Source organism: Callospermophilus lateralis, unplaced genomic scaffold, assembly GCF_048772815.1.
Source record: "Callospermophilus lateralis isolate mCalLat2 unplaced genomic scaffold, mCalLat2.hap1 Scaffold_43, whole genome shotgun sequence".
In the NCBI taxonomy this organism is placed as follows: domain Eukaryota; kingdom Metazoa; phylum Chordata; class Mammalia; order Rodentia; family Sciuridae; genus Callospermophilus; species Callospermophilus lateralis.
Genome location: NW_027514380.1, coordinates 8,737,871 through 8,752,651, shown reverse-complemented (window position 1 = coordinate 8,752,651; position 14,781 = coordinate 8,737,871). Strand labels below are relative to the sequence as shown.

At 35.0% G+C, this 14,781-nt stretch overlaps 1 protein-coding gene across 1 annotated transcript in view; it reads left to right on the top strand.

The window, feature by feature from the left end:
* LOC143389077 (A-kinase anchor protein 9-like) overlaps positions 1 to 14,094 on the top strand; it is a 73,001-nt gene extending 58,907 nt beyond the window's left edge. Inside the window, exons 15-29 of the mRNA XM_077108301.1 lie at positions 281 to 421; positions 1,544 to 1,666; positions 1,765 to 1,873; positions 2,918 to 2,973; positions 3,062 to 3,152; positions 3,324 to 3,462; positions 8,135 to 8,236; positions 9,092 to 9,152; positions 9,267 to 9,302; positions 9,379 to 9,446; positions 9,557 to 9,657; positions 9,841 to 9,978; positions 10,927 to 11,003; positions 12,608 to 12,770; positions 13,880 to 14,094. Coding sequence (XP_076964416.1) covers positions 281 to 421; positions 1,544 to 1,666; positions 1,765 to 1,873; positions 2,918 to 2,973; positions 3,062 to 3,152; positions 3,324 to 3,462; positions 8,135 to 8,236; positions 9,092 to 9,152; positions 9,267 to 9,302; positions 9,379 to 9,446; positions 9,557 to 9,657; positions 9,841 to 9,978; positions 10,927 to 11,003; positions 12,608 to 12,770; positions 13,880 to 14,094 — 1,620 coding nt within the window. The remainder of the gene's footprint in view (positions 1 to 280; positions 422 to 1,543; positions 1,667 to 1,764; positions 1,874 to 2,917; positions 2,974 to 3,061; positions 3,153 to 3,323; positions 3,463 to 8,134; positions 8,237 to 9,091; positions 9,153 to 9,266; positions 9,303 to 9,378; positions 9,447 to 9,556; positions 9,658 to 9,840; positions 9,979 to 10,926; positions 11,004 to 12,607; positions 12,771 to 13,879) is intronic.
* Positions 14,095 to 14,781: the final 687 nt, after the last annotated feature.

The window sequence follows — 14,781 nt, the reverse complement described above, 5'->3', positions numbered from 1 at the left end:
CATTGCATTTTGTGAATTTATTCTTCTAAAATTTCAATGCAAAAATTGACAGAGAAAATATTACTCGAACTATACAAATTCCCGAATATTTAAGTTTAAATAACTTTTTTTCTAAAGTTGCGAATTTTGCATTGAACTTCATATGTGCCTTTTAATCCCTAATAATGAAATATGAATCATAAGGTAGAACCAAGGTCTCTTGGTCCCAAGGGGTTAAAAGAAATCTGCTTTTTACCTCTATCGCAATCAATATTCTTCCATGACCTCTTTTCTTATTTAGAGATCCTCATTAAATAACAAAAACCTGGTTTCAGAAAGAGAAAGGGTGCTTTTAGAAGAGTTGGAAGCACTAAAGCAGCTGTCTTTTGCTGGAAGAGAGAAGCTGTGTTGTGAGCTGCGCAGCAGCAGTACGCAAACACAGGTAGTATTGACTTTGGTGCATTTAGGAACAGTAGATCAACAATGCAGTAGGATTTGTTTGTCTTTATTGTTGATAGGTGACGTATTTTTATAGTTACTGAGCTTAACATATTGGTGATCACTTAGATGTAAGGTAGGTGGAGTCAAAATGCCTTGCTTTCTGTTTAAGATAATTTGAATCTGGCATTGCTGTAGGAGAAACTGTTCTACCAAGGAGCAACCTTTATTGACAACCCTTATTGCCACACTATATAGAGTATATTAGTTTGAAGCCATTAAAACATTTTTCATCTCTACACTTGAATGTTTTATCCTTTTCTTGATACTGCTGATCTCTTGATAAATTGTAGTTAAATATTATTTCAAGCACTTTCTGGTTCACATCATACCAGTACAGAAGAATGATATGCTGTTTTTAAGATGACAGGTTTTCTTTCTGTCTTGTCCTCTCTGCCGTTGCACAAACTTAAACAGAATGAAAATGAAAACCAAAGGGAAATTGAGGAACAGACATTGAAAGAAAAGGAAATGGACATAAAACCTGAAGATGTACCTCCTGATAGTCTGTCCAGTGAAAGCTATACAAAATGTGTATTTTTTCAGTGCAAAGTCAATTAAAATGGTTGTTCAAATGTAATAAACTTTATTCATCCTGATTTTTATCTAGTATATGTGTATTTTCTTAAAATGTCAATCAGTTACAAACTTGCATTGCCTCAAAGAAACTTTTTAAACCAGAAAATTAAGTATTTTATGATCCTCTTTTGAGTAGTTACTGATTCACCGGCCAAGGGAAGATTACATGATAAGGAGTCTAAATTTAGGAGACAGTCATATGTGCCCAGCCATTCTTGCTGGAGGTAAATTATTTGAATTGGCAGCAATTTTCTGGGGAATGCAATAAACAGGGTCAACTTCCTGAGAGCTCTGATGTTCTTACTGCAGCTGTCAAAGTTGGGGCCACTCCGCCCTCTTCCGTAACCAAGGTCTCAACCCCCTCGATTGAGGCAGGCCACCGAGGAGTATGGTTTTCTATTTCTTTGTCTAAGTCTTGTAGTCCTGATGTATCCAGTGCAGAAACCCCTCCCTAACCCATAGGAATTCATGTGTTTTGACTTTTCAGTTGCAGCAGGAAGTCAAAGACTGGAGTGCATCACACACTGAGCTCAGTGAACAAATCAAATCATTTGAGAAGTTCCAGAAAGATTTACTTGTAGCTCTTAATCACAAAGATGATACTATTAATGTAAGTTTATACTCCAAATACATGTTTCATCTCATGAATTCTCCTGAAATCTTCTGAATTAAAATCGAGAGTCTTCCAACCTTTTGCTTCTTTTCTAGGCTTTGACTAATTATATCACACAGTTGAATCGGTTACAATGTGAATCTGAATCTGAGGATCAAAATAGAGAAGATGAGTCAGATGAATTAACCAACGGAGAGGTAGCAGGTAAGATCAGTCTCAGGGAGGTTGAATCCTTTTTTTGCTTTCTTGTCTTTAATTAAGTATTTATACAGATGCCACTTTTCAGCTGGCTGATTTTCTTCTTAAGCTTCAGGGTTGTAGACACATATCACTGGATCTATAGATATGTCTTTTGCATTGGCAGAGGTGGGTTGCTGGGGTATAATGTAGCAATAGGCATGTGAAGAACACTGACTTTTTCTATTCCATTGAAAACTAGTAAGTACACTGCAGCTACAATAGTCACATCCTATACAATACTTAGAGTATTGAACATTGTACAGTAAGAGAAATTTATTTCTTAACTTATGCAGATGATAGTTGATTTTGATACTCATCATCTCTATGGCTCTGTGGTTTTAAGGTCCACAGTCAGTCTTAAGAGTCCGGAGGTAGTTGGAACCATAAACTAAGGCTGTGAGAACAGAGGCTAGAGACTATCAGAAATCTAGAGAGAGGGAGTGTAACAGTGTTTACTGATGAGGAAAATATTTCCACATGTTTTCTCCCAAGTTGGATATTGCTTACATAGCAAGAATTTCAAACCACACCTGGTAGTAGATTCAGGGAGAAAATAGAGGATTGAATCTTTCTAAATAAGACACTTACTTGCCCAGGTGAAGATAGATCTGAGAGAGAAGAAAAGATTTTATCTTACAAGAATAGCATAGATAACATTTTAGTTGTGCAAACTAGAAATTCACCTTTTTTTTTTGTTTTGTTTTTAAGACAGACACAGTACTTTTATTTATTTTTATGCTGAGGATCAAACTCAGTGCCTCACACATGCTAGGTGAGCACTCTACCACTGAGCCACAACCCCAGCCTGAAATTCACCTCTCTCTCTCTTTTTTTTTTTTAAATCTAAGCTTGCAATTCTCTTAAAAGTCATTAGTCTAATCAGTTTAGTTATTTAATTGATTTTTTTTCTTCTGGTGTTTGAACACAATCATTATTTAGTTTGGGGAAGTTAGGAGAATATAGAGTTAAAAGTAAGGAAAGAAAAAGCTAAAGTCTTTTGTTTTTTAGGTGATCGGAATGAGAAGATCAAAGATCAAATTAAGCAGATGATGGATGTCTCTCGGGTATAGTTCTTTGTTAGAGTCCCATAGTGCCTGTGAATTCTTCCTGTGCCTCACTTTTAAGAATACCTCTCTTTTCTGCAATTTTTAGACACAAACTACAATATCAGTAGTTGAAGAGGATCTAAAACTTTTACAACTTAAGCTAAGAGCCTCGATGTCCACAAAATGTAATCTAGAAGGTGGGTTCTTCTTGAGAAGAAATTGCCATGTTGGAAAGACTTAAAATTTTATTGCAAAGATAAAGAATGGCTTCTTGCTTTCATGCTTCTTACTTTTCTTGGCACTACTCCCTCAAACAAGTTCTTAAGTCCTTGTACACATATAGAGATAAGCTGTTTTATCCTTTACAGACCAAATAAATAAATTAGAAGGTGACTGCAATTCACTACAGTCTTCTAAAGTTGGACTAGAAGAGGAATGCAAAACTCTAACGCAGAAAATGGAGATTTTAAATGAACTCTACCAGAAAAATGAGATGGCACTACAAAAGTAAGATTTTCATTGTTTGTTATTGTTATCACTGTGTGAACTAACAGATAATTTTATCTTTTCTTAAGATTATTTACAATTTCTTCTAGTTGTAATAAGTAGAGATTTGTCTTTTTTCCTTTGTGTTTTTTTTCCTATAAGTTGCATTTTTCTTTCCATCGTCAGTCTTAAGAGTCCTGAGGTAGTTGGAACCATAAACTAAGGCTGTGAGGACATCATAATCAATTGTCAAATTCATATGAAGGCAGGAAGTGGTAAAAAGGTATTAACAGTCACTGTGGAAATACCTCTCAAAGTTCAAGACCCTTTCTATGATCCCCCTATTTATTTTAATTACCTTTCATTGTGATCAGTTATGTAATTCTAATGTTTTGAACTTGTATCTCTAACTCTGGACCTTTAAAAATACTGAGTGATTTGGAATGACATGTTTTAGTAGAATAAAAACTTCAAAAAGGAATAATATTTACTTATTGATGGTACAAGTTTTGGACTTGAATATCTCAGATGTTCACACAAAATTGAACTGTGGCAAGGACCTTAGGAGTTATGATTACAGAAGTACTTGTTTGGAGTATATATTTATATATTAATCTTCTTAGTGTGGAGCTAGTTATTTTTTGAAAGTTCATTTGAAGTTTTTAATCCACAAAAATACTTGAATTCTCTAAAAATAGGTTGTGTCAGATTTTATTTGTTTGCACCTGATTTTACTCTTCGGCATATATATATCTTGTAAAGCAAAGACAGACCTTCTTACAGACCTAACTATTTTTAGGTATTTTGACTTCTGTTGCCTAATTAATGCATTACATATTGAAACCTTTCCATTAACTTTTCTAAAATTCTGTGATCTCCAAGTGACCTTTTTAGAATCTCAAATTTTTGTTCAGGCCAGTTCTAAATTCCTGGCCTGTTTCAAAGAAACATTTCTCATTTTATCACTTTTTTTTAAAAGAACACTTGTTTTCTCTGTCCCTACTAGTAATCTGAATGACCTAAAAGGCAATTAATTTTCTTTGTAATGCAATTAAATTGTAGCACTATTTTTCTCAACTCCTCCAAAATTCATTCAGTCATCATCTGTGGTTTGTACTCTTTTTACTCATCCCCAGGTACTATGTCAGTTCATGCCTCTGTCATCTTTTCTGTTTCTAACCTAGATCATCTGTCTTCATTCTCCATTTTTTTATATTTGTATATAACTTATTTCAAATTCTTAGTAGTTTTCTCTATAGCCGCTTGAGTGGACTTTCTAAAATATAAGTCTGTCCATGTCAATATGTGCCTGTGGTTTATGAAGAATTTGCTTTCTATTTGATGACCTGTTCTTTTTTTCTTCCTTGTATCTTTTTAATAGTTTATATATTTTTAATTATTTTCCTCATCCCCTGTATAAGCTTGATGTAATCATAAATTATAATGCAATTATAATTATATAATTATAATTTTATTCATCTTCTCATAATTTAAAGGCCATGGTATATATTCTGGATTTAATAAAAACCTGACATAGATTAATAGGTTTATTATTATTTTTTATGGGCTTTAAGTAGCTCCTGAATCAGATAGCTGTTGTGGCATTATATGTTAGTACTTCATATACTGTGAACTCCACAAGACATTCATTCAATTTATACACATATTTAAAGTTTCTGTAGTTCTGCATTCTACACTGTTGGTTTCTTATTTGAAATTATTTTCATTCTATTTGAACATTGTCCTTTAATGATAGATTTGATTAGTGTATCAGAGGTAGTACAAGGATAAACAGAGAATAGTATTTTATCCACTAAATATTGCTACCTTTATAATCCGTATTAGGCTGACATGAACTTCATGATTAGAGTTAAAACCAGTTTCCATTTTTAAAGGATCTTTCTTTTGGCTACTGAATTTTGACTGTTACTTAGTTTTAGCAATTTAAAAATATCCAATTAATTACCATCTGTTTTAAATTTTTTCTTTAAGGAGTCCATTATCATTGTTGTTTGGTCTTATCCCTCCCCTAGTTTCTGTAGTCCTTTCTCTTGTTTTTTTAACAGTTGTATTGGGAAGTGCCTAGGTGTAGTTTTCCCCACCCCACCCACTTTTCCTCTTGCAGTTATGTTGCTTGGGACCATTAAACACTTCTTGAATTTTCGAGTCTTTTTCTAAATGTTGATTTTACCTCATTCTCTCTTCTGATTATAATAATGCATATTAGAATTTGATTTCCCCTGCCTCCTACATTCTGGATTTACTTCTTCTGGATATTTTCTTCTGACCTGTCTTAAAAGCGCTAGGATTTATTTTACTTCCCAAATCTGCTGCTAAAATCATTCATTGAGTTTAGGATTTTAAAAAATTCAGGGTTTAAAATATTATTTTAGTTGTAGATGGACACAATATTTTATTTTTTATAGGATTTTTTAAGAGAGAGAGAAAGAAAATTTTAATATTTATTTTTTAGTTTTTGGCAGACACAACATCTTTGTTTGCATGGGGTGCTGAGGATTGAACCCGGGCCGCACGCATGCCAGGCGACAACGCTACCGCTTGAGCCACATCCCCAGCCTGACACAATATTTTATTTATTTTATGTGGTGTTGAGGACTGATCCCAGTGCCCCACACGTGTGGGGCCCATGCTTCACCACTGAGCCACAACCCCAGTCCTATTTCAGTACTACAGCTCAAACCCAGGACCTTGAGCCATGTGCTCTACTATTGAGCTACCTCTCCAGACTCCTTGCTCTTTCTCATAAGGGACTAGGGTCTTACTGCTTTCCAAGCTATCTTTAATCTCATAATTCTGCCTCTGCCTCCTGAGTATCTTCCACTGTAGGAAGGTCACCACACCCAACTATTTCTTGGTTTTATAGTTTCTAATCCTTTGACAAAATTCATAATCTATTTTTTCCTCTTTAGTGGTGCTGGGGTTTGAACCAAGAGCCTTGTGCATGCAAGGCAGCACTCTACCAACTAAACTATATTCCCAGCCCTGAAATTCATAATCTTGACTTTACTTTTTTGACTATATAAAGCACAGTGATTTTAAAACATGTGCAGATAACCCCATTAGCTGATTTCCTTTTCTGTGGGATTTTTTCTCACAGAATTTTGTCTTATGGAGTGCCTGGTCAGTTTTGATTGGCCAACATTGTTGTGATAATTATAGATGAAATTTGAGGACTAAGACGAAGTTATCTTCTTATAGAAAAGTGTTGAGGTTACTTGAGTAAGATTGTCACTTTAAACTTAGTCAACAATTAAGATAATTCAAAAATGACTTGTCTTTTCAATGTTTCAGTATTGTTCCTTTTGGATTTTTTGCCTATTCATCACTTAAGTGTGCAGTACTTTCTAATCTAAACTCAAAGACTAGGGCTTTTATTAAGGGTCCCTTTATTGGTAGCCTCTTTTTTCCTCTAAGCCCAGGAATTTAATGAAGGCTTGGTTCAGACTCATATCTTTGTGATATCTTTAATAGGAGAAAAGTACCTTAAAGTGCCAGCCTTACTTGTAATTCTGAGATTCCTTTTTCTAATGGATCTTGGCCACATACATATATCTTCACTGACTTTTTAGCTTGGATCCCTTCAAACACAATTTTATATTCTTATAAAGATGTTTTGATTGTTCTTAGTGCTCTCAGACTAACTCTTTGATAATTGGAAACAAAATTCTCTCTTTTCTTCAAGATTCAGTTTTCTCCATATTCCTTCTTACGCCAGTGGGGAAAATTATTATATTCCTTTAGGCATCATTTATACCTGAAACAGTGAGCTCTTTTATTCTTTAGCATCTTACAAGGTAACTAGTATATTATAGCCACTCATAAAATACTTGCTGAAGAATTAAATGAGAAGCTATATAAGAATATATAATCCCCTTTTTCTATTTGGTATCAGTAATCCTTTTTTACTGTAGTTCTTCTGATTTATGGAAATTAACTTTCAAGTTAATTATCTTTCGAATTGGAACTATGGCTAAAGTAGTACAAGGATAGCAGAAAATAGTATTTTTTAAATCATTAAATGTAGCTACCTTTGTGTCAGTAGATGAACATCTTGAGTTTCATGATCAGAGTTAAAACTTGTCAGTAGATAATACTCTGATAGTGGGTCAGTTTGGCTTCTTTTTCTGGTTGATAGACATTATCAAAACTCAGATTTGTCTTTTTGCTTAATTTACAATTCTAAAGTGTGAAAAATGTTCTGTGGTTAATTGCATAGCTAAAAGACATATTCTAGAAGATTTTTTCTTTGACTGACTATATGTTTATTATGGTACCAGTCTTGGATTGAGAAAAGAGTTCCTCCATGACAAAGATATACTTAGTGTCCTACCCATGGCAGAAACGAGAAAAGAATTATCCCCTGCTTTATCCTAATATGTTTAATTATGTTAGGTTGATCAGTCCTGATCTTCCACATTGAAGTAAAGTGAGTTTTTATTATCTTACACACAGGAGACTTGCCCTTGGGGCACATGTTGTTTTCACATTTATTTTATTTACTGGTAAGTAGAGAATTAAGAGGAGAAGTTAGAAAATGTAAGTGATTTGCAGAGTTTGATTTATGAAATTGCAGGTTTGAATTCCCATTTTATGTGCCTAAGCATTTTATAGAATTGTTGGAAGTGATATTCACAAAGAGAAACTTTTGAATTGATAACTGGCTTTATTTTAGGAAACTGAGTCAAGAAGAATGTGAGAGACTAGAAAAAGAGCAGCAGCTGTCAGCTGCAGATGAAAAGGTGGTTTCCGCTGTACAGGAAGTTAAAAATTACAAGTGAGTTCAGTTTCTAAAGGAGGGTGTCAATGTCTAATGAATTAGTGTTAGCTTTCTTTTTAATCTTTTTTTACATAATGTAGATAGAAGAAAATAGCATGGAAGTATAATAACGAGAGGATATGAACACATTCAATTCACACAGGAGAAAAAATAAATTTCAACTTAACAAATAAAAAATGTTAACAAAAATTTACTTGTACCCAATGGGCAAGACCATAGGGAACTTGGTAAATGCAAACAGTTCTGGGGGTTTTGTATGTTGTAGTAATTCTTAAGAAATCAGTTTGCTGTGTGTTATATCATGACCGACAAAAGTGTGGCATTTGATAGACCTTGGAAATCTTCTATGGATATAATTTGAAAAAGAGAAAAAAAAGTTTTAAGGAGGAAGATATTTCTAGCAGAATTACTTGAGAACACACTGATGAGCAGTTAAGGAAATTATAATTTATCAATTCAGAATCTCTAGCAATTAAATGATAAAGAAGTTATTAGTATTAGGTTTTTATTTTATTTATTTATTTATTTATTTTTGATGCTTTACTACTAAGCTACATCCTTAGACCTTTTTTTTTACTTTGAGACAGGGTCTCAGTTGCATAGGTTCCCACTTAATTGCTGAGACTGACCTCGAACTTGTGATCCTCCAGCCTCAGCTTCCCAATCTGGCATGGGATTACTGGCATGTGGCATTGCACCTGGTCTGTAGTATTAGTTTTGATCACACTGGATTCATATAACTATAGAAATGTTTTTCTTATGTATGATAAAAGTCTTTAAAAGTATAGCTGATGGAATAAAGAGAAAATGGTCAGAATGTTTCAAATTTTATTCAATTGTTGTAATTCTTAGGCGGAGAATTGAAGAGATGGAAGAAGAATTACAGAAAACCGAGCGCTCATTTAAAAACCAGGTAGTAATTAATACTGTCCTGTAGTTGCAGAATTCTTTGATATCTAATACAGACAATTATAGGCTATTATAATGAGTCCCTAAAAACATTTTTTTAATGTGTTGTCTTTTTCAGATTGCTACGCATGAGAAGAAAGCTCATGATAATTGGGTAAGATTTTTTCCCCCTTTTCTTTATTTTTTGCATAGCCTACCGTAACTGAATTTGAATATTTTCTCTTTAATAGCTCAAAGCTCGTTCTGCAGAAAGAGCTATAGCTGAAGAGAAAAGGGAAGTTGCTAATTTGAGACAGAAGTATGTGATTTTTGTGTCTTACTGTATGTTTTATAGTGTTTTAAGGTTATGCTAGATATTATTTAGGATTGCTGTCTCATAATTCAGCCCATTCTTTCTCAATATTCAAGACTACTGGAAATGACCCAAAAGATGGCAATGTGGCAAGATGAACCTGTGATTGTAAAACCAATGCCGGGGAGACCAAATTTACAAAATCCTCCTCGGAGAGGTAGGGGGCACTTTGTAAAAGGAGCTATTTTATTTCTTGGTGCAGAATGTATGTAAATTACTTTTTATTTCTGTGTGTAATGGTTATGAAATAATCTGAATGATTTGCTAAAGCGGGAGGTGTGGGAGTTGGTGTCAGGGAGAAGGCTGCCTTAAAGTAGTAACACGGCATTGTTGTCTTTAGGTCCACTGAGCCATAATGGCTCTTTTGGTGTATCCCCCGTGAGTAGTGGAGAATGTTCCCCTCCATTGACAGCAGAGCCAGCTGGGAGACCTCCTTCTGCTACTCTTAATCAAAGAGATATGCCTAGAAATGGATTTGGTGAGCATTCGCATGTTGCTTTATAGTAAACTGCTTCAAGGTTTTGTTTTTTTTTTCCCTTTTGAATATTCTAATGAAAACATAGAATTTGGGCCTGCACAATATATAGAAGATAATTTCTTACTTTATCTTAGTGAATGTTTTCTGTAAAATCTGTTCTAGAATAGAAAACATTTTTTTTTTCCTGGAGGTCCTTGTATTGTTTTTTTCTTTTAAATTTTACACTGTGAAGTGTAAACCTTTATCTTTAAATTAAATCTCTATGGTGTTCCTTTCCCAAATATTATAAAAGTAGCCTTAAACTTTATGTAGCATACATATTTCCAATATGAAATACTGAGTCTTATTTCCAATTCTAAATAGGACTGTAGTCTTGGTAAGATTGGAAGTCAGGTTATATAGACTAAAGAAAAGCCAACCTACACATACTTCAAGTCTATAGCTTAAAGTTTAGGACCAGTACGTATTAATTTGCTGTTCTATCAAGCCAAGGCAGTTCTTTATTTTACTTAAGTCTCTTCATAAATTGTGATTTTCGTATTGGGCAACCCATTTTTTATAAAAAATATTTTTAATTGTAGATGGTGTGGTGCTGAGAATCAAACCCAGTGCCTCACACATGCTAGGCAAACACTCTACAACTGAGCTACGACCCTAACCCCTGGGCAACCCATTTTTAATGTTGCTTTCTAGTTATTGTTGAACCCTGACCTGTCCACCAGTGGTTTATTTCTTCTGAAAAATACATACAAGGGCTCTGATCTTTCTTTCCCAAGGGTCAATGGATGGACCTTTACCTCGTACTCAATGGTCTTCTGAGGCATCTGGGAAACCCGTTGCCTCTGGTAAAGAGACCAAGTAATTTCAAAGAATCTGTAATTGTGGATGCAGGATTTTTATTCTTTTCATGTTAGCATAAGTCTGAATCCATTCTTTGATCTCTAACAGACCCAGGATGTGGTCCAGCTCACATGAACAGCAGCTCCAGAAGTTCTTCTCCAGCTAAGGTGACAGATGAGGGCAAGGTAAGTTCTGTAGTTACTGTGAATCACGTGGTCGTGCAGGAACATGTAGCTTTCTTACAGTACTTGCTCTTTGCTTTATCCTTCTTTGTGTTCTATTTGTACTATCCCATTTGTTTTTTAAAAAGCAAACTGTTCCCCAAGAACCTGAGACCCACTCAGTTTCTACCATTACTTCTTTGACTGAGCATCCAGTTGGAGTAAGTACTTAGAGGTTGAGAACTGAATTGGGTTTTATTCTGTGCATTTCTGGGAAGGATATTCAGAGCATGACACTGATCTTGTTTGCTTTAAACTGCATGCAATTTTGAGCTTACTTTTCTCCTTAACTTGGAAATGTGGCTTAAGTGTGTACAACTATAATGAACTACAGAATGTGAAAAGTTATCACTCTAACTTTATATGGTGTTTTGTGTTGAATGTTCTAAGGCAAAGTAAATTCATTATAAATTATATAATTCATCATTTTTATTTTTGTTTGGAAGAATACTATTTAAGAATTCCTCCATTTGAGCAAACCCTATTTTGAGTTATTTGAATTAGATTGGTATCAGATTTTCTGAAAGTGAAATACTGTTTCAGTGCAACAATGATAATCTGAAATGACCTCTTGAGCCAGTCCCAAGCAATGGTCTCATTTGTTCACATAAGTGCTTTCTCTTGTAACTGTGTTGCTATTATATCTGGTAGGTCTTCTGCAGCTCTATAATAAAATAAATTTTTAATTGTTTAGTTTCAAACCCACTACTCATAGGAAATGATAAATCAATATCTCAAATGGTGTACAGTAAATGAAAGTAAATATTAAAGCCTTGTCTTCCTAATTTGTGTATATAGCATTGTGTTGGAAAATACTTCTCAAGTTCCAGTGTATACATATTCCAGGAACATACATCTCTGGAGCAATCTAAGGGCAGCTTAGATAAGACCCCCAAACCCCTTTGTAGTAGAAGATTTAAAAGAGAGCAAAGACCTGTTGTTAGAGAGGAGTATAGGTGGGAAAGCATGGCTTGGAGGCAAACCTGGGATTGAGATCCTTTAATATGCAGTGTGGCCGTCAACAAATTATGATAATCCATTTGCTTTTGTTCCCTCTTATTTAAAACAAGACAGTCTACTTAAAGATCTCAGAGGTTGAATAATATATGAAAGACGTACTGAAGATACTCTGAATTGTAGCTATTATTACATGGGTAGAGAATGGATTTTTCATTGTATTCTGTTCATTCTTAATATGGAAGTAATGAGCTACTGTGATGAAAGGGAAGTGATGGGGAGGGGGGGACTCCCTTTGAAATAGGTTGTAGTGAATACAGCAAGACATACTGGTCAGAAATCACCTCTGTTAATAACCTCTGCCAGTCCTCTTGCCTTTCCCTTTCCTGTGCAGATATAATCAGTAACAAACTGCTCCCTCTTGTGGAATCCTTATAACTTCTGTAAGCTGTCAGTGGGAATACACAGGAGGGGTGGGTAGAGTTTTGTTGCACTGATGGTGTTCTCTGGACAGGTGCCTGTTTGGGGTTTTAGTTTTATCGGTGTTGGTACTTTGTCTTAATACATAGGAATTTTAAAACTTTTAACTGCTTTCAAATCTTAAATTGCAGGTTAATATGGCTATGAAAGAGCCCCCTCCTTTCTCAGGGGTACCCTTCATGGGCCCCCCTATGGGACCCCCGATGGGACGGCCTCCACCACCTCCCTTTTGGTATGGACCGCCATTTCAGCTCGGTGGGCCTTTTGGGCCTCGGCCAATTCCTCCACCATTTGGTATGATGATCTGAACAGTAGTGATTGACTTATAAATCACATTCATCTTTCATTTCTATTGCTTGCTAAAACAGTTGGTTGCTATCTCAGGTCTTAACAATGAAAGGATACAGCTGAGTACATTTTAACTTTTCCTCCAGTTTTCTGGGACATATGGGACACTACATAATCTTATACTGAGATAGGCAATAGCTATCTCATTGACAAGGATAAGGGGCTATATAGAGAAAAGCCAGAAATATTACTTCTGCAGATGTTTGTTGAAAATATGTTGATATGCACTGCAATAGATGGAAAGGTGGATGAGACATATGCCATAACTTAAAATTTTGTCACAGATATGAAAATCCTATAGCATAAAGTTTGTAATCACCCATAATGGAAGCATAAGCAGTAGGTTATAGAATATAGAAAAGGAAAAGTCAAATCCTCCTTACCTTGAGAAAAGTCAGAGGGAAGTGTTAAAGAGGAGGATTTAACAGTGACCTAATAAATGTTGCTGATTTAATTAGGTGGCTGTGGAAGGCCTTTTCCAGGAGGGCATGCACCTTGATTTTGATGGCATGTGTAAAGTCCATGCTGAAATACTTCATGAATATTTAATGGATACAGTAATAAATAGTGGGATTTCCTTTTATCAAAATTTCTTTGATGTAGCAAAGTTCTTATTTCATAATCTATTATCTTGTCATGGTAATTTAGTACTTCCAAATATAAATGGAGCTCTTGTGAGATAGAAATAATTCTGCAATTATATAGTAGGGAAAGAAAAAAGATAAGCCTGGAGCTAGGTAGAGCCATGTTTAAATCCTTAATATGTTGCTTCATGGCTGGTTGGTCAGGCTATAACCTAAACTTGTTCCATTTCAGTTTGCCTCATCTGGCAAGTCAGGGTGTTCACCAGTTGATGTTCTAGGCTTGGGAGAAATTAAAGACTATATTAACATACTTGAAATCACCCAAGTTCAGAAATTTCTGGGTATTTACATAACTTCCTTATTATTTTCCAGGTACTGATATGCATCCACCAATAGGCTTCAGAGAATATGCACCAGGTGTTCCACCTGGACAATGGGATTTGCCTTTTGACCCTCGTGATTTTTTTCCAGGACCTGCACCATTTAGATCTTTAGGTTCATTTGACCCAAGAGAGTACTTCATTCCTGGTGCCCCATTACCACCTCCAACTCATGGTCCCCAAGACTATGGGCCACCACCTGCTGCAAAAGACTTAATGTCTTCAGGCTTTAAAGATGAGCCTCCAACTACACCCGATTCTCAGAGTAGTGAGGGCTGTTCACAGGCCTTAAAACAGGGCCCATAAAATTAACCTCTGACACTTAGTCAGAAAGTGGACTATGAACTATTCATTGTGTTGAAGGATTATTGGCTTCAAAATATAAAAGTTTTTTTAATTGGTTTATGTTTTTAGAATGAAGCTGCCTTGGCACAGTATACATTTGGAGCCAAAATATTTTCCCCCTAAATATCCCCCACTTAAACTAGAGTATCCTTCCAACTTTAAAATGTGCAATAAAGAATACCTTTGTTTTAGTTAATGTAGCATATACAATTGCTAAATGATTTAGAATGTCATAATTATGGACATTTCCTGTGGAAATGCTTTAAGAACATGTATTTCCATTATCCTCTTTTTAGTGTATTCCAGTTGATAACAGAGAAATGGTGTTTTATAAGCTTGATTTTCTCTTTAAATATCTGGTCGCAGAGACTGTTATGCTAAAAATGTTTACTCAAAGATCATAAACTTCATTTTCCTTCTTGCTGAAGTTCTTTGTTGTAATAGTTCATAAAAATTGTTTATTAATATTTCCCAAGTGTCTTTTGATTCATTGGATTGTCATGAGACTTTGTGCCATTGGGGAAGCATGTAAACTCACTCTCAGAACTGAAGATGGTGACTTGGCAGCATATTTCCTGTTGCTCACTGTTAAGGAGGCTGGACCTTGGTCAACTGTGGACTTATACAGAGGAATTTATTTTACTTGTG